A 27,489-nucleotide genomic window follows, 5' to 3' on the forward strand; every position below is an offset into this window, starting at 1 on the left:
GACACTCTGGTTACCTTCCCCAGGCCTGAAGAAGGCTGAGGTTTTAGCACTAGGCATGGAGAGGACAATATTCCAGGGGGAAACCACAACCGGAATTTGGAGAGAAGGTTAGACAGGAGCTCCTCATGGTGCCACTTCTACACGCAAGAGGAGCACAGCTACAGCAATCTGTTCCACTTTACACAAAGCAAGAGCAACTCTTAAGGATCCAGCAATTTCCCAATAAAGCCCAGAATCGTCCAAAGTTTGATCCCCAATTTATCGGGTCATTGTTATAAGACTTTAGTCCCCTAAGAGTTAGTACGTTCCAAAAGCGTGGAGGATCCAGGAACAGTTAAAACAAAAAGCAGTCAAGCTGGACAGTAGACAGCACCCTAGCTATTCTCCTGGTTAGCCAACTGGCATTCTTCCTCCTAAGCAAGGAGGACTTTGCTCTAGCTGGCTTAATTTAAAAAAGCAGCTTCTGCTCCCTCCTCCATGCCTGCAGCTGAACAAAAAACACAGGGAAGTTTTCACTCATATTAACAAAGCTTTAACTAATCTTAAGAACATAAGAATGGCCATACTGAGGTCAGACCAATTGTCCATCTAGCTCAGTATCCTGTCTTCTGACAGTGGCCAGTGCCAGGAGATTCCAAGGGAATGAACAGAACAGGTAACCATCAAGTGATCCATGCCATCACCCATTCCCAGCTTCTGGCAAACAGAGGCTAGGGACACTTCAGAATCTTGGAGAGGATTAATGGAGTTTCTTTATAAAGTTTTAACCTCTCTCTCCAGAAGCCTGGCTTGAACTACCAAAACAAATCGCTCTTCTGCTGCGAAAGCCATGGATCTTTTTAATTTCAAAGCCAAATATGTTATAAAGTTTCTCACCAATTATGTTGTGCCATGATCTCAGAGCAAGCCCAACACTGAATAAACCCTCAACACCCTTATTGGATCAAGGTCTCTCTAGGAAGTGCCCCAATATGAAAAAAGTTTGATAGGTTGAGCGACTGGTTCAAAGTAACAATGGCAGGCCTGGGAGAACAGAACTCTCACCCTGGCTTACTTACCATTAGACAACCTACAGTCCAGTTTGGAAGCTACAATAATGCTGATAAGTTTGGTGCAGAAACTGGAATAAAGCCAGGGATACGGATTCTTTCCCTACTTTTCTAACCATTACACCAGACTCCCACTTGCTGTCTCCAAGGAAACGCTTGAATTTCCTGAAGAGCCAAGTGCTCACCTGGAACTTCTGACAGGGGAGTAAACACCTTCTGTTTAAAATACCAAGGAAATTTAAAGTATTTGTTTCTCTTATATACACAAGAACGTCACTCTGCCCCTCTGTGCCCCAACCATCCAGGCCACATCAAAGTACTGTCACTTCTTCCTCTAGTTAGTACATCTAAGATCCATCCTCGTTTATCCCTACAGACCCCCCCAAAAAACAACAATCCACCACCTTTCATCCAGGGTCTCATCCCCCAGCCAGATGGCTGCAGCCTCCTCCTTTTTGGCCTTCTAACTGCTCATCTGTCAGTTGATACACAGACAGCAACCAAGCTACATTTTTGCCCAGATGATCCTCCCCACTTTGAATTGCTCCACCAAATCAAAGATCAGGCTTCCTGTCTTTGTCTTCAAGGCCCTGCATAATTCTGCAGCCATCTTGTCCTTTGCTTCTCCAGCAGCTGCTATCTCCAAACCTCCCATACCACTGCCTAGGCAAGAAGTGCCCTGCCGTAGCAAGTTCACAGCACTGCTACACTCTCTCCATTCAAATCCCCCTAGAAGAAAGGCCTAACTCTCCACATCTCGGGAGGGTGATCTGGGCAAGAACGTAACTTGGTTGCTGTCTGTGTGTGTCAGTTGGAAGGGTGCAGATGAGTGGTCAGAGGGCCAAAAGGGAGGAGGTTGCAGCCATCTGGCTGGGAACTGTGACCTTAGATGAAAGGTTTGTTTGCTGTAGGGAAGGATGGATATTAGCTGCACTAATTAGCTACAAGAGGCACAACTGCAGGGTAATCTGGGATTGTGTTTACAAGAGTATGGAAGCTTTGTTAGAGAGCCCACAACAAAGGTTGCATTGAGACATATGAATTCCACACTTCACACCCACCTATGCCTGTTTTTCAAACCAACATCAGACGCTTTTGAAAGCTTAGATGTTTCAGGAAGAATCGCAACTAAACAAGTCCTTTTAAACTAATTCTCTCTCTCTGTTTCTAGCGGAAGGAACCTAACCTCGCAGGGCTGCCGGGAGGATTTGTTTATTTGTACAGCACTTTCAAGATGTGACGCCCTAAGCAAGGGCCTGATCCAAAGTTCAGGTCAATGGGAGTCTTTACCCTGATTTCACTTTGGATCAAACTCTAATTGCTTAGATTACCAGATGAAAAGCAACAGGGGGGGAAAAAAGGAGTCAATCCTGTTTTCATTAAAGTATCCCCGATAATTAACCTTTACAGGGATGGAAGAGTGAGAATGTGGCTTTTACTGATGGAATGGTCTAGGAACAGAAGGGAATTCTGTAGGACATGCTGAAGTTTCAGTGGGTCTTTAAGATCACAAAAAAACTCAAACTTTTCAAAGCAGTAGGGAAGAATTATTTGTCTTCCCCTCTGAAAGACAGAAGTACTGTACTCACTTAACTTCATCTTTTATTTAGAAAGACAAGTGCTACCCTCTAGTGGAAATGTCTAAAAAAAACAAACCAAGCTCACAGATCCCAAAGCAGGGGATGAAATAAAGGGAAGATGATGGTAGAATCTCAGAAATACAGAAAGCGACTGAGTAATTTCTGAACCCACGATCTAGAAAGAGTTTTGGGGCTGGATTCTATTCTTTAGGTCCTATGCAACCCCAAATGGATGAGACTGCTGGTTGGGCATTTTCAGCTACAGATCCTTGATTCAAGACATTTCCTCCATCCAAGCGCAAAGCAACCTTGACTAGTCAACATTTAGAATGTGCTGTAACGCTTACGTATTTTCCTAGAGCCTCACCAATGAGTTGGAGGGGGAAATTTTTCCTTTTGCGGAGTAGGAAGAGTTTGTGGATACTGATTTATTTGTTCCCTAATGATTTCATGACTTTTTAATATGAAAGCTAATCTCTAGCATGGCTGACAGGTACCTTTGAGAATTAACTATTCATCTGAATCATAGAACTGGAAGGGACCTCGAGCAGTCTTCTAGTCCAGTCCCCTGCACTCAAAGCAGGGCTAAGTATTATATCTAAGCAGTGATGAGCTGCCAAAATATTAACAACCGGTTCCCTTCTCCTCACCCCACGAGGGGGTCATGCCCCGCCCCGGGACTCCTGCCCCATCCAATCCCCCACGTTCCTTGACAACCCCCACTGGGACCCCTGCCCCATTCACCCCCCTTCCCTGTCCCCTGACTGCCTCCTGCCACCCCATCCAACCCCTTCTCTCATTCCTGATGGCACCCAGGACCCCTGCCCCATCCAACCACCCCTTCTCTCTGTCCCCTGACTGTCCCTGGAATCCCTACCCCTGACTGCCCCCCACTGCTCCATCCAATCCCTGCTCCTTCCTGACTGCCCCCTGGGATCCTTGACCCCATTCAATCCCCCTGTTCCCTGCCCTCTGACCGCCCACACTAATCCACCCCCGCAACTCCCTGCCCTCTATCCAACACTCCCTCCCTGCCCCCTTACCGCACTGCCTGGAGGTGGGAGCCAGGCCGGGCCAGGTCTGGGAACGGAGCCACTCGGCCGGAGCCAGGGCGCTTGGCCGGGCCCAGGGGCCAGAGCCGCGCCGCCCAGCCGAGGTCGGGGCAGGAGCCGGGCAGGAGCCGCGCCACCCGGCTGAGGTCGCGGCCGGTCCCAGGAGCCAGAGCCGCGCTGCCAGGCCGAGGTCGGGGGCAAGGCCGGAGCCGTGTGGCGCCTGGAGCCCTCCTGCTCGCGCCCCTGCCCCGGCCCCAGCTCACCTGGGGGAAGCCGCTGCTTCCTTCTCAGCCCTCCCAGGCTTCCCGCGCAAACAGCTGATTCGCGGGAAGCTGGGGAGGGGGAGGAGAAGCTGGAGGAGCATTCAGAAGAGGAGGCAGAGGCGGAGTGAGGTGAGCTGGGGCTGGGGGAAGGGCAGGGAGCTGCTAGAGCTTTTGTTAAATTTAAAAGCCCTTTTCGAACCAGTTGTCCCTGGCGGGACAACCGGTTCTAAACGGGCTTCTAAATTTAACTACCGGTTCCCACGAACCAGTGGGAACCGGCTCCAGCTCACCACTGTATCTAAGTATTAAAGTATCTTCTTTGAATGCACCCAATGTAAGTTCCATTAGTCTGAATCTTCCAGGAAGCATCAGAAGTGTGAACTTGCTGTGTGTTTTGTGCAAAGACGATATAGAAATATTGGAGGGAAAGGAAGAGGATCAGGTTGTCCTATACCTACCATACTCTCCAAAGACTAGGCATGTGTACTCCCGGTGCTCCACAACCCAGGAGACAACCTTCACACCGAACCAGATCAGCAGCATCCCCAGTGTGGCATCGAGGATGAAATTCATTAGGTAGCTAAGAGAAGGGGGAGAAAACACCCTGTGTAACACTTAAATTCAGGCTCAGCTGGGTTCTTAACTCCCAGTGAATCAAAATAGATTCTGATAGATACTTTGGAAGTCCCCATTCCGATAAGACAAGCAGTAGTCCCAATTCTCCTTCCTTGTATGAAATCACTGTTGGCTTTAAGGGAGTTCTGTTGGTATAGAATCTATATAAGGGAGAAGCCACAAATGAAAGGAGAATTGGTTCCAAAGTCTCCCTTGTCCCCCAACTCCTCCTCTGTGAAGTTCTAAGAAGATCCTGTTCGTGATATGTTACAGGATCAAATTAGCCTGAGAATATTTTCTATGGTAGTTAGGAAATCAGTATCCAGTTTTGAGTTATTGTATATTCATGAACAGTGTGAGATTTTCTTTTCAGAACTCCTAAGGGTGCCTTGAAATATTCATTAATTGGGCTTTATCTCAATATCCAATCTTTCCATCTTTTAATCTATAACCACCTTGGGAACACTTGAGCAAATCTTCCCTCCCCATACACACTGGCTTATCACTGCACTGTTACTCAGTGTTAAGAGTAATTCTTTGGGATTTCTGTAGCCTCATACATATTTTTAAGTTACACACGTGCTTAAGTTTCTTTAGAGGATTGGGGCCTAGGCTTTGTATCTCTTCTGCCACAGAGTCCACGCACAAAGCTCTGAGATGCAAAATTACCTTGTTCAGGGCTCAGACTACATAGACGTAAGTATTTCTATAGTCCCTAACATTAGGGTTGTCAACTGTCTAATCACACAACCCCAAACATCCTTGCCCTGACCTCATCCCACCCCTTCCTTGCGGCCCCGCTCCTGCCCCACCCCTTCTCCAAGGCCACCTCACTCACTCCATTCCCCCCCTCTGTCTCGCTTTCCCCCCACCCCCCCTCACTTTCACCGGCCTCAGGCAGGGAGTTGGGTTCCAGGAGGGGGGGCGGGCTCTGGGCTGGGGCCCAGGGGTTCAGAGTGTGGGTGGGGGCTCCAGACTGAGCCTGGGGCAGAGGGTTGGAGTACAGGAGGGAGTGTGGGGGTGCAGGAGTTTGGATGTAGGAGGGGGGGGGGGGCTGGGGCAGGGAGGGGGGGTGGAGGAGAGAGGGGTGGAAGGGGGGGGGAGGGATTTGGGGAGGGGGAGGGGGTTTGGGGGGGGGGGGGGGGGGTTGGGGTTGGGGTGGGGGGGGCAGGGGGCTGGGCTTGGGGGCTGGGGGGGGGGCTGGGGGGTGGGTAAGTTTGGTGGCTTTTGCCCTCAGGTCCCCCCAGGGAGGTCCTCAGTCCCCCCCGCTTCCCTGCCACATTAATACGAACCGAATCGCCATCACCGCCGGGGCGGAGCTGGCGGACGCTGAAGCCTGCTGCCAGCTGAAGCGCTGCTGTGGGCGCTGTTGGGGTGCAGCTGGTTGGGGGGCAGCTGGCAGCTCTTCTGCTCTGCACAGGCTCTCGGTGGGCGCGCCAGCGGCCAGCGCGCAGCTCCCTGCCTGCCTGGCCTTGAGCCTGCCAGCCAGCAGCAGCCAATGGGAACTGCAGGGAAGGTGCAGGGCAGTGCAGGGGGGCAGCTCCAGGGGCCCCGGGGGCTCCCCTCCAGGGGGCCCTCCAGGCAGAGCATGCCCTGCCTTAGCCCCGCTGCACTGCTGGACTTTAAGCAGCTTAAAATCTCCTGGACTGGCTTCAGTAGCCTCTGGGAGATAGAGCCTGATTCTGGAAGCCTCCTGGTGAAGTGGGAGGGTTGGCAACCCTACCTAACAGTAACATAGATGTTAAGGAAGTGGGGGAACAGAGAGCTCTGCTGCGTTTTTTTGTTTAAAACTATGAAGAATCACAGACTTTGCAAACAGATACTCTATTAGAAGAGTAGGTTCAACTTCGGGCCAACACCATTTAAAGAGATACTACCTTTTTTTCCCCCGGAGCCAACTGTTTTTTTTTTTTAAAGCTATAGCTGGACTTTCAGAGATTCTAAAGCCGGATGGGACCATTGTGATCATCTCGTCTGACCTCCCGTATACCAAAGGCCAGAGAAGTTTCCAAGTAATTCTAATGGAGTTAGTCAAAAAAAAAAAACTGAGGAGGAGTTAAGTCTAGTATGAATAAATGACTTGTGGTAAAAGAAAGGCAAACTCTTTCTTTTGATTTACACCCCTCCCTCAGCCTTCTACGATAGTGTGAATGCAAATGCTAGTGCGGGAGAGCCAGAAAGTGACACTGAATGAAAATCAGATGGAAAAAAAAAAAAGAGTAACAGATTTCAACACTCCTTTACGGCTTTAATAGTATGAAGTACTAATAGCACTGGTAAAGGCAGACATTTTAAACTATGATTCTCCTCTAAAAGGCCTGATTTCAGAAAGTCAGACATGCAAGAGACAGTTACACATTTACCTTGCATATGTACCAAATGCAATTATAATGTGCAAATATATTATCCATCAATATGTATATGGCACTTTATCCATAGGTCTCAGAGTACTTCACAAGGACTGGGAAAACCTTCCTTCTTCTGCCCCACATAGGTCACACAGCAATTGGCAACAGAGCCCAGATCTCCAGAATCTCAGCCATTGGACAGCTCTGCCCCCCCCAAACAACTGCACCGGCAGACTAGGAACGCAGCTGCACATTCATTTTTGCACTTCCAGTAGAGTGCCAGATACTTTGAAAACCCCAGATGCCTCCACCCAGATGAGAAACACCAACTGTTAGATGGGAATTAACAGCATTAAGAGGATCTAAGTCAGTGTCTGTTTCTACAGCAGAGACAATAGACGCAAGTGAATTTAGATTCCTCCAGTCCCAATTATAGAACGTTAATGCAAGTGTAACACCGATAGACCCTGGGCGTCGGCAGGCAGGAGCGAACCTGGGACTTCTGGAGCTTTGTGCATGAGTTACAAGCCACATGAGCTACAAGCCACCTGCCTGTTAGCTAAGGCTGCAGAGCGAGCAAACTCTCCCCCCAACCTCTCCGGGACAGAACATCACACCCAGAAGGTGTGTGGGCTACACAAGCACAATGCTGTACTCACAGAGAGCAGGGATCTTCTGCAGTATGACCAGACAGGAAAACATTAGCAAAATGAATGAAGAGGGCACCTATTGCTTGCTTGGAGGTGTCATAAAACCTGAAATAGATGCAACCACCTTTCCAACAGCAGCAGCAGAGTGTTAGCCGGCACACGAAATCACATTGCCAAGATGGGGACCTCAGATGAAGCCTGGCACAAGGAGCTTTTGTAATCCCCAGGTGGGATTCCCAGAAGCTCCCATTGAAGTAAATGGGAGCAGAGGTCGGCTGGTGCCCAGTGCTTTTGAAAACCCCACACCCCACAAGGAGCAGCAAGCACAACTCCTGGATTTACACCATTACCAGACGTTCATGTCAGAGAGGTCACTGGATGTGAGCCCCTGGCACAGTGAATGCAGCATTAGTGAGGGTGCTATTAGGAAACAGGGTGGGGATGAGGGAGGAGAATTGAACCTCTATAAGCCTATTCAGGCCTAGGCCTCCCGGCGGAGGCTGTCAGCAAGAAGGAAGTCAGCACCAACTGTGATGGTGCTTTCCCCCCATTTGTATACTGGGAACAGGACAGCTTTGTTCAGAGCCCATGTAAGGTGACATGAGACTGTGAAAGCTTTTGGTGACTACTGATCTGGGCCAGATTTCAGCTGGTATCTTAGGCCTGGTCTACACTAGGGTGGGTGGGGGAAATCGATCTAAGATGCGCAACTTCAGCTACGAGAATAGCGTAGCTGAAGTCGACGTATCTTAGATCGACTTAGATTGACTTACTTCACGTCCTCGCGGCGCGGGATCAATGGCCACCGCTCCCCCGTCAACTCCGCTTCCGCCTCTCGCCCTAGTGGAGTTCCAGAGTCGACGGGAGCGCGTTTGGGGATCGATGTATCCCGTCTAGATGAGACGCGATACATTGATCCCCGATAGATCGATCACTGCCCGCCGATTTGGCGGGAGTGGAGACATACCCTTAGTGATCAGAGGTTCTCCTGCACGGCCAGGAAGCCAGTCAGTCCTTGATATTAGACTTGTTTATACATCCCTTAGCTACAAATGCACAGGTGTAGCAGGCTTCTTAACTTGGCTCTCACTGCAGCGTAACAAACGTTATGCTGGGAAGTGCATACAGCTGTCTGGAACTCATGATAAATAGTTCACTTGCTAGTGAGCTGGTAATGCCTGGAGACTTCTCCACGAACAGTAAAAAGTACTAAACAGGGCCAAACACTCTGTAGCATCTAGGATTACAGTATTTCAATCAATCAATTTCATCCATAACGTGATGGGAACTTTATAGGCAGTAACACCACTAAGAATTTCAGTCTGTTCACTATTTCCATGTTAAACATTTCAGAACAGGAAGGATCTAGAAGCCCATTAATGATCAGAGTAAACATAAAAAAGCCGTTCTGCAAGACAGAATCTATTCCCCTTAGTTCAGAGCTTTTAAAAAACGCTATTTCTCACCAGATCCTCCAGGGACGCCTCTCTTCTTTTGGTTCCTGAAAGCGCTTTACTGTAAAGACAGAGACAATTAAAGGTCAGATTTACAAGGAAACGAGACCTTACTGTATAATTGGACTAAGCAGCAAGATTAGAAGGTAGGATGATTACAACAAACCCTGACATTTCTCTAGAGTCTGTTTTGCCTCTGTTATACTCAGCCCAAGACACACCAAGGCCTTCTTTGGGCTAGGAAAAAAGGGTTAAGAACATAAGAACATAATGTTACTCCATACATTTCAGTAATCTAGTGTAGACTTTAACAAATGCAGCAACGGTCACCTGGAAGTCTAGGGGAGAGCCTAGAGCAGAGGTGGGCAAACTGTGACCTGCAGGACCCTCCTGCCCAGCTCCTAAGCTCCTGGCGCAGGAGGCTCGCCCCCGGCCCTCCCGTGCTGTTCCCCCTCTCCCGCAGCCTCAGCTCACTGCGTCGCCGGCGCAATGCTCTGGGTGGTGAGCTCTTGCCAGGCAGTGCAGCTGCAGAGCCGCGGCCTGACCCGGTGCCTGTGCTGCGTGGTAAGGGGGCAGGGAGCGGGGGGGAGGGGTTGGATAGAGGGCAGGGGAGTTTGAGGTGGTGGGTGGGGGTGGGGATGTGGATAGGGGTCAGAGGGTAGGAAATAGGGGGTTGATGGGGTCCCGGGGGGCAATCAGGATTGAGAGGAGGGGTTGGATGGGGCAGTGGGGGGCAGTCAGAAGCAGGGGTTCCAGGGGTGGTCAGGGAGAAGGGGTGGTTGGATGGGGCAGGGCAATCAGGATTGAGAGGAGGGGTCGGATAGGGTGGCAGGGGGCAGTCAGGGGACAGGGAGGAGTGGATGGGGCAGGAGTCCCAGAGGGGCCACCAGGGAGCGAGAAGCAGGGGGAGTCGGATGGGGCTAGGTCCGGGCCATGCCTGGCTGTTTGGGGAGGCACAGCCTCCCCTAACCAACCCTCCATACAATTTTGGAAACCGATGTGGCCCTCAGGCCAAAAAGTTTGCCCGCCCCTGGGCTAGAGTCTAACCATTTAGACTTGGCCAAGCTAGGAGATTCAGAGCTAAGCCAAAAGGATCTGGTTGAGCTTCGCAAGCTGGAACATGAGCAGAGACACAAGAACTGATCATGCACCTATCAAACCACCAGACAGTTAACACCAGAAATATTTTCACTGGTTTGGCTCAGGCTCTATTGCTCTTGGCGTCAGGCATGCCACTGGCCCCAGGCATGTGCTTTTATGGGCTTGTCCAGTTTTAAACACAGCACTGCGATTTCAAGGATCTGAAGGACGTGAGTGCAGTATTTCTTGACACAAAAAACAGGACTTTAGGAGACAACTCTACAGTGGCAGCTGGGTGCACTGGGTGACCTCTGACTTCTAGTTCTAGGATTTTATCAGTCTAATCTGAGCTATAAACGTCTGATTCCCATTCCTAGCTCCTGGAAGTCTCTTTAAGCCTCAGAGATGGTGACCAGATTATCACTGAGACTCTATGAAGTTCCTAATTGTCAGCTAAGGATGGTTTCTAATTGGGGGTGTGAAAAATGATTCAGAAGAGAGACACACACCCGGCCCACTCCAAAATGAAGTACTATAAACCACTCCAAATTTAGTACTATCAACCTCCCAAAAATTTTTTGAAAGTAACATTTTAAAGCTACAACCTTGATTTAAGTCATGGGTGGCATTATCAAAATGTTACCCAACTCGTGCATAATATAGGCGTTAACCAATGGTTGACTGCGACTGAACATGCAGCATGTACAGTGTGGGCAAGTTCATCTCGATAAGAACCCTTTCGTTTTTACATCTCCCAGGTTTGCAAGCGGAGGGGTTTGTATTTAAACGTGTGACTGCTGCAGGACAGAAGTGATATCCTGGACCAAAACTTAACTGCCTTCCGCTGTAGAGGAACTATAGAAATTACAAGATACTAACGCAGAGACTAACACAAGGAGCACTAGGTTAGATGGCACAGCAATAGGGTGGGTACAGACAACATTTAATAGTGCAAACCACCTGCACAAAATACAGTTATATAATCTCAAAGTCAAGGCTTAACCAAAGTTTCCAACACGTTCTTACTGAGGACAACAGCTCGTGGACTGATGGACTCTTCAGCAGCAGGTAAAATAAGCTCATCAGAAAGACAGAAGTGACTGACAAGAGAGGAGAGGGTTGAAAGAGAGTGAAAAAGTAAGATTATGAACCATCCCAACACCCACTAAATACAAGAATGGGCACGTTTGACCAAACAGTCTTTGCAAGTTCCTAGCAAGGTCTTGTTTCTATTTAATAAGCTTGACACTACATAGCACCTGCATCTATGGCCGTGTCTACACTACAAATTAGATCTCCCTAATTTATGACAACATACAGCCACCGCAGTTATTAAATCACTTGTGCATGCACACTCTTTGCTCCTCGTGTTGGCGGTGTGCGTCCTCACCAGGAACGCTTCTCTCGGCTCTATTGTCAGTGTGGGGCATGGCAGAACAGCTCCTGAAGGCCAATAACAGTCAAGCTGGTGTTACTAAATCAGCACAGAGTCATTTACGGTGGTGGGAGCCAAACTTAAGTGAAGACACTTCCACAGCTGGCTCGATGTAAGACAGCTTACGTCGACCTAACCGTGTAGCATAGACCAGGCCCAAGAGCATGTTCAATGTTAATTAAACCTGTCAGTCCACTTGAGATAGGTATCCACACCCTGTTTTAAAGGGAGGAAACTAAATCAGAAAGCTTAAGTGACTGGCCCAAGGTCACACCAGTAGTCAGTGGCAGAGCTAAGAATATATTGAATTTCTCCAGACTCCCAGTCTGGTATTGTAACCACTTGCCAACATTCCTTCGCTCATGTATAAACAAAGGCCACAGCGATACAGATTCTCACTTGAGACTCTCCTGGAAAAGGGAACTAGGTTAAGGGTGGAGTGCATGCAAGATGCAATCGTAGTGCAGATGATCACATGTCTGGGCACAGGTAATGGGATTTCGCATTCATTTCAAAGTGTGCGCATGCACACAGACGATATCACTACACTTCCCTTGTCAGCCCTGGAGGGAGAGGGAATCACATTAGCATAAGGAGAACCTGTGAAAGCAGCAGGATCAGGGAGAGATGGAGAAAAACTTCCTCAAATACAGATGGATGTTGCAGCTGAGAAGCCAAATGTCTGTAGCTGTGCTAAGCTGGTTTCAAACGTGTTACCTCATCTGAGGTGCCTGCTTTCCACTGCAAGGGTCTCCAGAAGTGCCTCACACTCAGCGTATCCCCAGCAACTAGAGTTTTGGGCCATCTACTTCAACTGTACACCAAAAGTTAGACAGACAGCAGGCAGGCTGGCTTCAGGCAGGTAGCACATACCACTCTAGTGCTTCCTCCCACCACAACTCCCAGAAGAGGAGGCTATTCTCAGTGATTTTCCTATGAATGAAGCCTGAAAGGTCCCTGCAGTTACCGAACAACTATAGCAATTCATTTCTAGCCCAGCCACTTATAACTGCTCCCACGTTTATCATCATGGGGGGTGGGGGGCTCTGTGCAGCTACGTTCCAAGGTAGTAATGGATTAGGGGCACATTTGGACTGGAAAAGCGGTTTGTCAAGATCAGTGGTTGTACTGGTGACCCCTTTCACATAGCAAGCCTCTGAATGTGACCCCTCCTTATACATTAAAAACACTTTTTATATATTTAACACCATTATAAATGCTGGAGGCAAAGGGAAGTTTGAGGAGGAGGCTGACCGCTTGCAACCCTCCCCCACGTAAGAATCTTGTGACCCCCTGAGGGGTCCCGACCCCCAGTTTGAGAACCCCCTGGTCAAGATTGTTTTGGCTTGTACTGTACACGGTGACACAAGCATTGTAAGGTGGTCCCGGAAAGGGCAAAGTCTGTGTCCCAAAGAGCTTACCGGAATTGTCCTAGTCCGCGTCTGTGCGGTGCCTTAGCAGAAGGAGTCGTGGCTCCTAGGCCCCAATACAAATAGTAACTACCCGATCATCTGAAAGCAGCGAGTACAGCATTAAACCCAAAAAAACTACGGCCTTCCAGCTAAGTTGTATGAATCAGGAAGTCTATTCTAAAAAGAAAAAAAGTCAGTAATTACAGTTAAAACCACAGAAGTTGGTCTGATTTAGTTGGGGATTGGTCCTGTTTTGAGCAGGGCATTGGGCTAGATGACCTCCTGAGGTCCCTTCCAACCCTGAGATTCTAGGATTCTAAGATGGATCACAATGGGCGGTTTGTTTTGAAGAGCTTTGACAGCTTGGAGCGGGACCCCAACACAGTTATTTGGGGTCAGTGATTGTTTTCCTTCCAGGTCAGAAAGTTTCAGACACCACCACCAACAAAAAAAATGTTGCCCCCGCATCCTATTTACCACGGTTGTACTCCAGCTGAGCCTTCAGTGATAGATTGATGAATAGTGCCATCTAGTGGGAGGCTGTGTGATGCCGTGTCACCAGGTGGACAGGATATCAACACATGAGCATCAGTGAATAAACGTGATGTATAATCCCATTAGAGAAGATATCCCTAGGGGATATTCGGTGAACTCTAATAGCCCAACCCTTCCAAATGTACTAGACATGCCGGCTGAAGTAGCTAGGCATGATTATTAATTATATTAGCAATGCTCAAGTAGTTACTAAGCTGATGACAGCAGGAGTCTGAACAGGCCTTCAAGGTAGCCTTTCTTATCACCACTTTAAGCCACTGTACTTAGGCTTTGCAATCTACTTGCTTTTAAAAATATTAGAAGATCCAAAATAGGTATGTGCTGAAACCACTGCCTATCATGCCACCAAATACAATCTCATTGTTTTCTTCTACTCCCCCATCCACCTGTTGTCTCTTCTCTTATACTTTGGTTGTAAACTCTCTAGGGGGTAAGCACCATCTTATTATGTGTTTGTGCAATACCTGCACAAGGGTTCATCACTAGGAATCCTTCCACGATACTTCACTGTTCCACACTTGCAGATCTCAGCAGGTAAGTGATGCTGGGTAATTCTGTCCTCAACTTTCAACTGAGGCTCTCAGAAATGCTTTACAAACCACAAAGAATTTATCCTTGCTCCTCTACTGTGAGAGCAAGTAAAGAATATCCTTGTTCTAGAGACTGGGGCACGGGAAAATTCAGCGATTTATCCAAAGTCAGATAGGAAGTCTGTAGGCAAAGCCATCTTGATTGCACTCTTTGCATGCCAAGGCAATATAGAGAAGTCATAATAAGTACCAGCAGTGGTAATGATTGGCTGCCCATATCTCTGGACTCCTAGCCTTGGGTTCCAACTACTAGTCAAGCCCCATGCTCTGCATTTTTCCATAAGGTAGGAGATTCTGTTGATAGGAACAGACAATTTGCTACACTGTATCAGACCAGAAGTTCATCTAATCCCGTAATACATTAACAGTAGCCACGACCAAATGCTCCAGAGGAAGGCGCAAAGAACCCTTGTAATCAACAATTATGGCATAATCTGTCCATATGGGAAGTTATTTCCTAACCTCCACACCACACTGAGGGGACATCAGGCATTTTTCCTCTCTCCTAGTGTTGCCCGCTCATGATTTTGTTGAGAGAGTCTTGCAATTTGGTGTTTTTAGAGTCCCAGCTCTCAGAATCTTGTGATTAATAGACAGATTTTACTTTCATAAGTTTCTAGCCCTCATAGTTAGGGGGGCAAAGCCTGGAAATGTGACCCCTGAAGGCTCAGAACAGCAGGAGGCAAATAAAAATTCCAAAGATCTCATGATCCGAGTCTGATTTTTGAATGCGTAGAGGTGGCAGTGCTTTTAGATAATATACAGGGGACCTACCTATTTCATTCTGATTTATAAACAAAAGCCTATTACGCTAAACCCTTGACCAGTTTAGAAAACTAAATACACTACATATGCCAAAAAATCTCGACCTGTAGAAGACTTTTTGCAACAAGTAGCAGCCCTTATCAGGACCATATGTGGAGACACAGGCCTTTCAATGTAGCCTGATGATCAACAGGACTGGCAGAGTTTGGACCAAGGGTGGGAATAGATTCCAAAGCAGAGGGGTCCCTTTCGCATAAGCATTACTGCCAAAGCTCTCTAAAGTTGAGAGTAAGTGATCCCAACCTTCAGATGGTGGAGTCTAAATTAGCTGTTACCACTCAAGAAAGATCTTGGATTCACTGTGACTAGTTCTCTGAAAACATCCATTCAATGTGCAGCAGCCATAAAATAAAAGCTAACAGAATGCTAGGAACCATCAGGAAAGGGATAGCTAATAAGACTGAAAATATCATGTTGCCTCTATATAAATCCACGGTACACCCACATCTTGAAGACTGTGGGCAGATATGGTTGCTCCATCTCAAAAAAAGATATATTGGAATTGGAACAGATACAGAGAAGGGCAACAAAAATGGTTATGGGTATGGAACAGCTTCTGTATGAGGAGAGATTAATAAGACTGGGACTTTTCAGCTTGAAAAAAGATGACTAAAAGGGGATATGATAGAGGTCTATAAAATCTTGACTAATGTGGAGAAAATGAATAAGGAAGCGTTACTTACTCCTTCACATAACACAAGAACTAGGGTCACCCAATGACCCAAGGCAGCAGGTTTAAAGCAAACAAACAAGTATTTCTTCACATAATGCACAGTCAACCTGTGGAATTCGGTGCCAGGGGATGTTGTGAAGATACAAAACTAGAGCAGGGTTCAAAAAGAACTAGATAAGTTCATGGAGGATAGGTCCATCAATGGCTATTAGCCAGGATATGCAGGGATGCAACCCCATGATCTGAGCATCCCTTAGCCTCTGTTTGCCAGAAGCTGGGAGTTGACGATATAGATCGCTTGATGATTGCCTCTGTAGCACCTGGCATTGGCCACTGTCAGAAGAGAGGATACTGGGATAGATGGACCATTGGCCTGACCCATTATGGCCATTCTTATGTTCTTAAGTGCTTCTGTTGATAGTAACTGCACAGAATTGCATGCTTCAAGATGGCCTCAAGTAGGCAGATCCCAACCCATTTAGGGCTTAATAGGTCAAATCCAAAATATTATATGCCACCTGAAAACCAGAGGAGACCATTGAACTCTGGTGCTGTGTTCCCACCGGCTTGTCAAGCAAGTAGCCACCTTCTGCACCAGCTTCAGGTATCAGATTGACTTACCGAGTAGCCCCACAGAGACTAGGTTACTGCTGTGCATGGTATGGATCACAGTAGCTATCCACATGTCTAGCGGTTTATGTTTTAATTCTGCTAAACTCTTCACCTCAGCAATATCCCGTGGTTGTGAGCTCCACAGGAAAAATATACGCTGCATGAAGTAGAACTGAACCAATAATTAATTCTTCAGTTTGGGAGCCAAACCAGTTTGGTGCTAAACTGATTTCTTGGAGTTTCTTACCACATGAAAACAAAAACATTCTTCTGGGTCAAAACACATTTTTCAGCTGACCCAAAATTAATTTATTTGGGTTTTAAGTGATTCTTTAAAAAAAAAATTTTTTTTTAATTAAAAAATCAAAAACAAGAAATAAAAAAAAAAACTAAAACTTCAAAACATCATCTTGACATGGCCAAAATGAAGCTTCTTGACTTTTTTAAATTTCTTTTTTTTCAGCCAAACTATTTGCTGAATTTGACCGAAATTTGCAAATAGTTTGGCAAATAATAAAATTCTCCCCGCCCGAATCACCCAGCCCTAGAGTAAAGTAGTACTTTCTTTATCAGTTCTGAAGTTGCTGACTTTCAGTTTCTTATGCTACGAGAATGGTCACTCCTATTGTACCCTAACCAACTTTCTCAGTAACATTTTGTACACCTCTACCATGTCTCCTCTTTATGTCCTGATCATGAGCCAGTCTTCAGGTCTAGTCCGCCCATAAGCAGGGTTAATATTCTCAGCCTCAATCCCACCATAGTGAGATGAAGTTTGGGGGTCCTGCTCAACTCCCCTGTGCTTTCAGAGGATCAGATATGTACTTTTATCAGAAATGCCTCCTCCTCACACGTTTCTTAGGCAAAACAGCTGCACTTGCCCTCTGCAAGGCGCATCTCAAAAAAAAGCCAGTTACCTTTTTCATAATTGGTGTTCAAGACATGTTGCTCAAGTCCATTCCACATTAGGTGCATGTGCTCACCACATGCACCGGTGCTGGAAGTTTTTCCCTCAGTGCTATCTGTAGGGGACTGGCTCTGGCACCTGTATGCCACGGTATAAGGGGCACCACCGGTTCCTCTCCACCCCCGCTCAGTTTCTTCCTGCCGGAAACTCCGACAGTGGGGAAGGAGGGTGGGTCATGGAACGGACGTGAGCAACACATCTCGAAGAACACCAGTTACGGAAAAGGTAACTGTCTTTTCTTCTTCGAGTGCTTGCTCACGTCCATTCCATTGTAGGTGACTCCCAAGCAGTATCAACAGAGGCAGGTAGGAATTCATGAAGGTGTCGATTGCAACACAGCTCTGCCAAATCCAGCATCATCACTGGCCTGCTGGGGGATGGCATAGTGTGTCATGAACGTGTGCACTGAAGACCATGTGGCGGCTCTTCGGACGCCTTGGATGGGGACATGCTCTAGGAAGGCCGCCAAGGATGCTTGTGCTCTGGTCGAGTGGGCCTTCAATATAGGTGGTGGTTTGGCCCATGCTAACTCATAACAGAACCGGATACAGGAAGTGATCCGGTTAGAGATCCTCTGCGAGGACACTGGAAGGCCTTTCATCCTGTCCACTGTCACAAAGAGTGGGTCGACCTGCGGAAGGGCTTGGTGCACTGAAGGTAGAATGCTAGGGCGCACCGGACATCCAAGGTGTGCAGCTGCCTCCCCTCCGTGGTGAAGTACGGCTTTGGACAGGGAAGCGGGAGAAAGATATTCTGGTTAACATGGAAGTGGGACATCACCTTGGGCAGGAAAGCAGGATGGGGTCACAGCTGGACCTTGTCCTTGTAGAAAGCTGGATAAAGAGGCTTCGAAGTAAGGGCTTTAATTTCAGAGACTCGCCTCACTGAGGTAATGGCTACAAGGAAAGCAACCTTCCATGACAGGTGTGAAGTGGAACAAGAGGCCAGGGGCTCAAAGGGAGGCCCCGTAAGCCTCGAGAGGATGAGGTTGAGGTCCCATTGCAGAATCGGGTCCCAGACCGGTCGGAAAAGTCACTCTAGTCCTTTTAGGAACCGAGTAGACACCAATTTGCCCTGGACAAGCTGGTGGGAGGCCAATATGGCTGCTAAGTGCACCTTGATGGAGGAAAGCAAGAGGCCTTGATGCTTAAGGTGCAGCAGGTAATCAAGGAGTTCCACAGGCTGACTGAGTTGTATGAAGAAATATTTCCTTTTGTTTGTTTTAAACCTGCTGCCTATTAATTTCATTTGGTGACCCCTAGTTCTTGTGTTATTAGGAGTAAATAACATTTCCTTATTTACTTTCTTGACACCAGTCATGATTTTATAGACTTCAATCATATCTTCCCCTTAGTTGTCCCTTTTTTTCCCCAAACAGAAAAGTCCCAAGTACTCAAGATGTGGGCGTACCATGGTTTTATACAGAGACAATATGATATTTTCTGTCTTATTATCTATCCCTTTCTTAATGATTCCCAACATTCTCTAAGTGCCCTGTCCAGTCTAGTTTGGAAACATTCCAAGCTGCCGCCACTTCTCTTGGGACGTTATACAGGACTGGGACGTTATTGCAACAGAATGTGTGCAGTGCTTGCTATCAAATGACGGAAACGGAGCCTTTTTTGCAATAAAATTAATTTTGAGAGGCTACTTGTGTCTTGTTCTGTGCATGGGAGAAAGGGTTACAGGCCAGTTCAGCTGGAGAAAGGTACTGTGGTCCCAAATCTAAGATCAGTTAGCGTTGCAGTGCAGAGAAATGTATCAAACTGGAAGGGAGTAGCTGTTTAACAGCACCTGCAGACCACAGAGCAAACTACCCAGCTGACCATTAACCTGGCAGCAGGAGCGTCCGTGATTATTCTCATTGCTGTCCTAATGGAAAATGACATGTTATGTATCTAGAACTGCTCAGGCTAGAAAGACAGTAATTCTGTGTGATAAGATGACAAATAAGAGGTAAGAAGTTAATGGTGTGGTGCCTTGTTGAGCACGGCTTGTCACGCCTCATTAGATTTAAGAGAGTTATCCGAGACTGTAATTATCAGAGACAGTAAAACTGTTGTATTAAAGATAAAAGCTAGTATTATAGAGAAATAATTAACAGCTTAATAGGGCATTTACTGGGTAGAGCTGTGGCAGGCTGTCTCTGAATTAAAAGCTAGAAAGCCAGCCAAGATTACTGGGGCTTAAGCAGGCAAGTGAAGTAGTTCAGTAGCTGTGACCTAAAAGGTTATTGGTGATGTTAAATCCACAAAGATGACTCTGGTTTCTTTGAAAGCTGAAAAACCCTCTGTGAAGAGATGAGTTTTTCCTTCCAGAGTGCAGTTTCCACAACATATTTCCAGTAAATACAGACTGAACAGTAACTGGATGAAGTTTTGGGAAGAATATAGGGACCTTCTGCAAACTAAGTAGAGCCATAACACACGCCATCCATTAGGGTCAGTTCAGAATTGACTAGCAGCCTCTAGGCAATAGGATACTGGACTAGAACTCTGCAGATATGGATTCTAATCCCAGTTATGCTTATGGCCTGCTGCATGACCCTGGGTCAGTCCTTTCACCTCCACCTCTCTTCCCAGGCTTGTCTATTTAGAGTGGTGCAGGACTAGTAGTGTGTACATCTAGTGCCTAGTACAATTAAGATCATCCGAATTCGATAGCTGTCTAAATTATTTTTAAAAATTTGAAGTTTATTTGATTTAAAATTTTCACAGTTGTGGGAATTTCTGGAGGGTCAGACAATTGATGACCGTAGAGAGAGACTCAAAAAAGCTAAATCTTTATTAACAGTTAAAACACAAATTGTCAACATCGCATGTTAAAATATACAAAGTAAATATCCTTAAAATCAACAAAATCAAAGCCGTTTTTACTATTCATTCACTTATCTATTTGTAACAAGCCTAATAAGTCATAGATTTTGACTAATATGTCCTCAGGCAGCATTTTTCTTTACCTATCTGTAAATGTTAATTATTATTGATTGAAATATATATTTTCCCTCAGTTGGTATGTGTACAGTCAAATCAACATTTGTGGATAAAAATCTAATCCTTCCAAGTCTACATATAATGGAGTCGCGGTCTCATTTGGTGCCTCTAGGTGCTAGTGTAACACAATAATGAAGATTTAGTAAATGAAATATGCAATGTGCATTTATTGAGTAGAAAAGAAAGCAAGAGCCAGACCAAGCTCACATTCCTAATCTCTTTCTAATAGGTGCATAGGTGTTGGGATTTTTGTAGCATGTTTTAGCAAGCTAAGGTGGAGTCCAGCTTCATTTATATCCCCTCTTTCCTTTGCTCACAACTTGGGCACAGAGTGCCTTTGGAGCCCAAATTTGTCATGCTTGGTGTCAGCCCAGAGATCAGTTGTTTGGAAAGATCAATCAAAAATTGGTCCAGCAGTTTGGAGTTCTGAAAATATAAACACATGCACAGCTGACTGGAACCTCATGAGCAGAAACTGTACACAACTCAACCACTAATCAAACTTATTGAATCTGGGATAGTCCCTTCATTATATGGGTCTATGGGCAGAGAACTATTCAGCCATTCAGTTGTACACAGTGCTGGAAAGCTTTACAAGACAAATAGAAAGACGTGGGAGCTGCCCCAAAGTGGTCACAATCTAATTTTGAACATGTGACTAGCAAAAGTAACAGTAGGAAGGGAACACAGTAAAGCAATGAGCTCACAAGTGTAGTCGGTGAAGAGGTGTTTGTCCTGCTCCACCAATTGTTAATCCAAATAGATTTATGAAACCGCTATAGCCATTGAGCAAAGGAAGTTTGGTTCTTTAGCTCAAGTAATAGATGCTCATACTTTTAAATCCAGAAGTCTCAAGTTCAATCCTTGATGGCCCACCCAAGATCACTGTTACACGTACATCTTGATGGGCGCTTAGACTTGCTCATAATAGGCATCATAGAAAGATGGTATATTAATGGAGAAATCAGAGTTTTGCAACCTGAAAGTTAGAGATTTTTTTCCCCATTATGACAGTCATAAAATACTAGAGTAACTTAGCCTGCTGGGACATCTGAGATTTAGGGCCATTCAACATGAAACATATGGACTTTCATAACTACTGAATCATTTTCTTCAAACTTGTCTTGGTTTGTAGATCTTAAAGACTTACAACTCAAGCCAAGTTTGAAGACTACTATGCTTAGAAATAGTGTTTATACTCACCAAGTCCTAGAAATATGTTTAAAGGAACTGTAATCACTTTAAGTCTGGCCAGTTTTGAAACACTTCTTGCATGTTTATAATTAAGTTGTGTTCTTCCCGTCTTAGTTTTACAAAACAAATGCATCAAATTTAAAGTAGCATGTGCAATTAGCAAAAGGCTTTAAAGATCCATTTTCTACTTGTTGCAATCAACCATTCCAATTAAGAAAAAAAGTTAGAGAGCTCTAAAGAGAAGACTGACCTCTCTAACACTTAACATTAAAATAGGATGGAAACAGGATGCTTAATAGGACAGGAGGACAAGTGCCAGTGATAAAACAGACTTTGAAAAGACTGATCCCCTCTTCATACCTCATTTCAACACTGAAGTGACTCTACATGATTTGTCTCATACAAAATACTGTAATACACCATTCCAGGTTGGAGGAATACGGGCGGTTTTTAATCTTTCCAATTATTAAAGTGATTTTTCTTAATAATGGCCTATAGCTGAAATGGGTCTCCATTTCTGCTATGAGTGACGCGTCATCCCAGTTTAATACCATTTCTTAAAAATGCATTGATTTGTAGACTGAAGAAAGAGTGAGCTCAGGTCTATAAAAACAGGTTGTTTGTCCTGGCTGATAGTAAGTAGCCTGTTCAGGTCTTTCCGGTAAATTAAGCTCTGCAAGTAGATTTCAGTGTAGAAGCCTATTATAATAAGAACAATATCAATAAAGCACCAACCATCCTCCTAACCACACAGTAAGATATATTGCGCTTTGCATCTGTAGATACTACAATGCTTCATAAAAAGGTGGCCAAGGATTCTTCACTTTCCCAAATGGGTAACCTCAGAAGCGAGGTGACAGCCCCAAGGTCACCTGCAGGTCAGTGGCACAGCTCTGCTGGCAACAGAACCCAGGTTCCCACCCCCACCCCCAACTCCCAGTCCAGTGCTGTCCATCCACCAAGCAGCATTGCCCCAACAGGAATCACAGTTCTCACTAGGTTTCCAGTGTCCATCAAGTGCAACAGCAGTGACAGCAGGGATCAAAATCAGTCTTGCTAACAACAAAAAACACACAACAAAAACCCACCCCCAACCAACTGAAAAACCCATAGGTTCCTGCCTTTTGAGCTGAAGGCAAACCCTCTGTAAGCAGTATAGGGCTTAGGATTTAACTGAGCAACCCAGTAGAGGTATGAAATGGATGAACTAGCCCATTAATTTTTGTCCACAGAAAGACCCTGAAAGGCCATCTTCAGCTCCTTTCCTAAAATTCTTGGCTCTTGCCTCGGTTTCATGTACCATACGTTGCTTAACATGATGACTCCCTGTTAGCCAAGGTCTGAGATTTAAAAAATCTGATCTGGTTTTAAAAAGGAAGTCTCTAGCCAGATTCCTGGCCTGACCTTCTGACACGCAGATGCCAGGGCTAGGAAGTTATCACTCCCATTAGAGGGCAGGAATAAAGCAACCACATTCTTTCTCTAACAGCCAAGAGTAATAAGATGAACCCTACTGAGCTCAGAGGAAATAGGATATTTCCCCCTTTATGTACATTATAATCTTACACTTAAACGTTTCTGTATCCATTTACACTGAAATGGGTTTTTTTCTAGACACAGGATTCACCCTCCAAGCCCCAGACAGGATTAAGCAAGTCAACAGGCAGGATACGCAGGCCAAAACCTTGGGGTGCCATTATTAGTCTAAACACACAGCTTCCCGGACAGCTTGGTCTGAGAAACAATGGAAGGGGAGAGAGAACAGCTGTTGAAGCAACCAATGAGCGAAAGGCTCTCAAGATCAACTGCGCCTGAGCTGGAGGAGTTCTGGACATACATCTAAGACCCGGTTAAGTGAATAACACCAGTTACACAGAACAGAGTACTCTATAGATAAATGTCCCCTTACCCTTTCTGTTAGAGAAGAAACTGGATAGGTCTATGCTAGAACGGCTGCAGCTGTGCCGCTGCAGTGTAGACACTTCCTATGGTGGCAGAAGGGGTTCTTCTATCACTGTACTAAATCCATCTCTCCTAGAGGTGGTAGCTAGGTCAATGGAAGAATTCTTGCATCCATCTAGCGCTGTCTACATTAGGGCTCAAGTATCAGAGGGGTAGCCGTGTTAGTCTGGTTCTGTAGAAGCAGCAAAGAATCCTGTGGCACCTTACAGACTAACAGACGTTTTGCAGCATGAGCTTTCGTGGGTGAATACCCACTTCTTCGGATGCAAGCAGTGGAAAGTTCCAGGGGCAGGTGTATATATAAGCAAGCAAGAAGCAAGCTAGAGATAACGAGGTTAGATCAATCAGGGAGGATGAGGCCCTGTTCCATCACCGGTTCATTCACCTGCAGGTCCACCAATGTAATATATGCCATCATATGCCAGCAATGCCCCTCTGCTATGTACATCGGCCAAACTGGACAGTCTCTAAGGAAAAGGATAAATGGACACAAATCAGACATTAGGAATGGCAATATACAAAAACCTGTAGGAGAACACTTCAACTTCCCTGGCCACACAATAGCAGATTTTAAGGTGGCCATCCTACAGCAAAAAAACTTTAGGACCAGACTTCAAAGAGAAACTGCTGAGCTCCAGTTCATCTGCAAATTTAACACCATCAGCTCAGGACTAAACAAAGACTGTGAATGGCTTGCCAATTACAGAACCAGTTTCTCCTCCCTTGGTTTTCACACCTCAGCTGCTGGAACAGGGCCTCATCCTCCCTGATTGATCTAACCTCGTTATCTCTAGCTTGCTTCTTGCTTGCTTATATATACACACCTGCCCCTGAAAATTTCCACTGCTTGCATCCGAAGAAGTGGGTATTCACCCACGAAAGCTCATGCTGCAAAACGTGTTAGTCTATAAGGTGCCACAGGATTCTTTGCTGCTTCATTAGGGCTCAAGTCAGCTTAACGACGTCACACAGGGCATGAAATATTTCACAGCCCTGAGCCATGTAGTTAGGTCAACCTAACTTTGAAGTGTTGGCCAACCCCTTAGCCAAAGTTAGGACTGTATCTCTAGTTTCTTTCTAGCAGGCATTGTGGCCCAGTGACTAGAATGCTGGAGTGGACTCAGAAAACCTGGGTTCTAGTCCCAGCTCGGTCAGGAGCCTGCTGGGTGACTTGGGCAAGCCTCTGCCCCTCAGTTTCCCCATCTATAAAATGGGTATAGTGCTACTCTTTTGTAGGGCATTGTGAGATCTAATGCGGAAAAGCACTGTACAAGAGCTTGGTATTATATTATATGCTCATTCCCCCCTGAAGCACCTGGCACCAGTCATGGTCTAGATGAACCGCTGGTCTGACCAAGTATGGCCATTCTGATGTTTTGCTTTCAATTACATTATACTAAGAAACAAGTAGTGAAAAGCCTGAAGCTGGGAAACTAAATCACGGGATCATAGGATATGGATCTTTCCCCTTTCTGGTTTAATCACTTAAAGTCCTGCCCACGTTCTTGGGAAAGATTCATTACAATACAACAGATTGTCCATGGTCTGTATAAAGCGAATTGAGCTTGGCAGCTTGCATTCCAAATATTCACATCACAGAATCATCATTACACTTGACCTCCTTGCTGACCTTTTCACGAAGAGGCCAGAGATCCAATGGGCCATGGGGTTAAACTGGCTCCGCAGTTTTGAGGTCTGTTAGGAACTGTGTGGTGCTTGGTGTACATCTATGATTATAAGCACTCTTAATGCACTTGTTAATTTTACAGTGCTTGCTGTACATTTATGATTATTACACTGTTTGTCTCTGATCCTACAAGTTGTGTCACTCTGTTCAATAACAAGCGTGTGCTTTCAGAACTCCTAGACACTCTGCAGCATATGTTGTGAACTAATCATGATTAATTTTCCAAATAGAATTGTATTCACTAACAAAACCAGTGTAAAGAAAAACCTGTGCAATTTAAAAGCAAATACACTGAAAACTTAATAAATTAATGGAACAGAATTTAGGGGAAATAACATTCATGGCAATTTTACCTATACACACTGACCTGGAAAAGCCACGGTTATGGTATATGTGAAGCTGTGGTTCTCCTTAAAGTCCTTGAGGGTGGAATGGGAGGGTAACGATACGGTCCCTGATACTACATGGAATCATGAGGGGCCCTAAGGATGTGCTGTAATGGAGTTCTCCATGGACTGCAAAGGGAGGCAAGCCTGTGATTGCTGAACCTGTAGGCCCACAAGAGTCAGTGGAGTCTGTGTTTTTTGGTTCTTCTCTTGTGTATGTACTTGGTGTGAAAGCTTTTCCATTACAAGCACAGTCCATATTTTACTATCATGCAATTCCATAGGAGGAGTCACATTTTTCCAATAATGTGCAATACAAAGTCTAGCTCAGGGGAGGGCAAACTATGGCCCAGGGGCCGGATCTGGCTCATCAGGGCTTTCAATCCAGCGTGTGGGATTGCCAGCCCAGTGGCGCAGCAGGGATAAGGCAGGGTCCCTTCATGCCCTGGCCCCACGCCACTCCCAGAAGTGGCTGGCACCACATCCCTTTGGCTCCTGGGGGAGGGGCGGCAGAGCTGCCCTTACCTGCAGACACTGCCTTCCACAGCTCCCATTGGCTGGGAACAGGGAACTGCAGCCAATGGGAGCTTTGGGGGTGGAATCCGCAGGCGAGGGCAGTGCACAGAGCCCTTGCCCCCCGTTCCTTCCCCCAGGGGCCACAGGGACATGGTGCTGGCTGCTTCCAGGAGCAGCGCAGGGCCAGGCCAGGCAGGGAGCCTGCCTTAGCACCGCTGCACGCCACTGCCTCCCTGAAGCCGCTTGAGGTAAGCGTCACCAGGCTGGAGCCCACACCCTGAACCCCTCCTGCACCCCGCACTCCAACTGCCTGCCCTGAGCCCCCTAATCCCCTGCCCTGATCCCCCTCCTGCACGCCGCATCCCCTCCTGTATCCCAACCCCCTGCCCTCAGCCCCCTTCTGCATCCCACACTCCTCCTGCACCCCAACTCCTTGCCCTGAGTCCCTTCCTGCACACCACACCCCCTCCATGCACCCACACTCCCTCCTGCACCCCAACCTCATGCCCCAGCCCTACATTCAGGGCCCTGCATGCAATTTCCCTACCCAGATGTGGCTCTCAGGCCAAAAAGTGTGTCCACCCTGGTCTAGCTGCTAACAAACAAAAAAATTAATGTGTTGTTCTATTTAAAATGTAGGTCCTTTACTAGAGCATTAAGTAAGAGATCCCTTGACCTGCTAGGAAGCCAGCACTTTGTCAGAAGATGAATTTCTTTAACAATTTCCTCCTCAAACTGCTTAATTCCTGGACACAACCACCATATGTGCAAGTATGTTTCCCTTTTCCTGCAACCCCTCTAAAAGGGAGCCTCCCTAGCAGCAGAAGTATGAGGGAGTCAAATGCCATTTATACAGTAATTTATAAAAACGGCTTTATGAGCTACACAAATTGAAGATGTATGTCCCATTTCCCAGAGACCCACTCATCTAGATCAATTTCTTTGTGCAAATCCCTCTCCCATCTTTTTATCTGGGTGGTTTCCTGAACATCTTTTTCAATCAAATTGTACACATCTTTGAAATCAAACCTTTCATTCCAGCTTGCTCCTGGATCAACTCCTCAAATGCGGTTAAAGGTCTAGATAGAGCTGTCTTGTATCCAGATTTCACAATAGCATGTTTGAGTTGGAAACCCTGAAAATATGGGATCATTATTTACCTTATTACATACATCTTGGTACGATTTCAAAACAGACGCCAGGAACAGCTGTCTTAACTGAGTTATCTCAGCTCTTACTCACATTTCCTAGGAATACATTCCTGATTATTAATGAAAGTAGCTTAGGGTGAGGGCCTTGGCAACAGGAATGTTAAAAAAAAAAAAAAAAAGTGTCCAAAGCTACTACGGTGATCTGGATGAATGGGTGGTTTTTTAATTTTATCTTTGGTAACCTAATTTATTTTTTAACCCGACAATCACTATGAATAGCTATTTCAGGGCTCCGGTCTTGTTGGAGTTTTACCCAGTGTTTGGATGGTCTACTGTTAACTCAATGGCCTACATCTTTTAATGGCGATGCATAGTAATAATAAGCCAAATTAGGGAAAAGCTAGTCCACTCCACTTTGTAGACTTAAAAAGAACTTTAGA

The 27,489-nt window shown here is 46.1% G+C and overlaps 1 protein-coding gene across 2 annotated transcripts in view; it reads right to left on the reverse strand.

Moving 5' to 3' along the window:
• The window catches only part of LOC120397486 (store-operated calcium entry regulator STIMATE-like), a 71,105-nt gene that overhangs the window by 28,719 nt on the left and 14,897 nt on the right, over positions 1 to 27,489 (reverse strand). For both annotated transcript variants that reach the window (XM_039523414.1, XM_039523404.1), the window contains exons 2-4: positions 9,024 to 9,072; positions 7,567 to 7,662; positions 4,403 to 4,524 (exon numbers count right to left, since the gene is read on the reverse strand). In XM_039523414.1, the coding sequence (XP_039379348.1) occupies positions 4,403 to 4,524; positions 7,567 to 7,662; positions 9,024 to 9,072 (267 nt within the window). The remainder of the gene's footprint in view (positions 1 to 4,402; positions 4,525 to 7,566; positions 7,663 to 9,023; positions 9,073 to 27,489) is intronic.

The sequence above is a fragment of the Mauremys reevesii genome, linkage group 1 (genome assembly GCF_016161935.1).
Source record: "Mauremys reevesii isolate NIE-2019 linkage group 1, ASM1616193v1, whole genome shotgun sequence".
In the NCBI taxonomy this organism is placed as follows: Eukaryota; Metazoa; Chordata; order Testudines; family Geoemydidae; genus Mauremys; species Mauremys reevesii.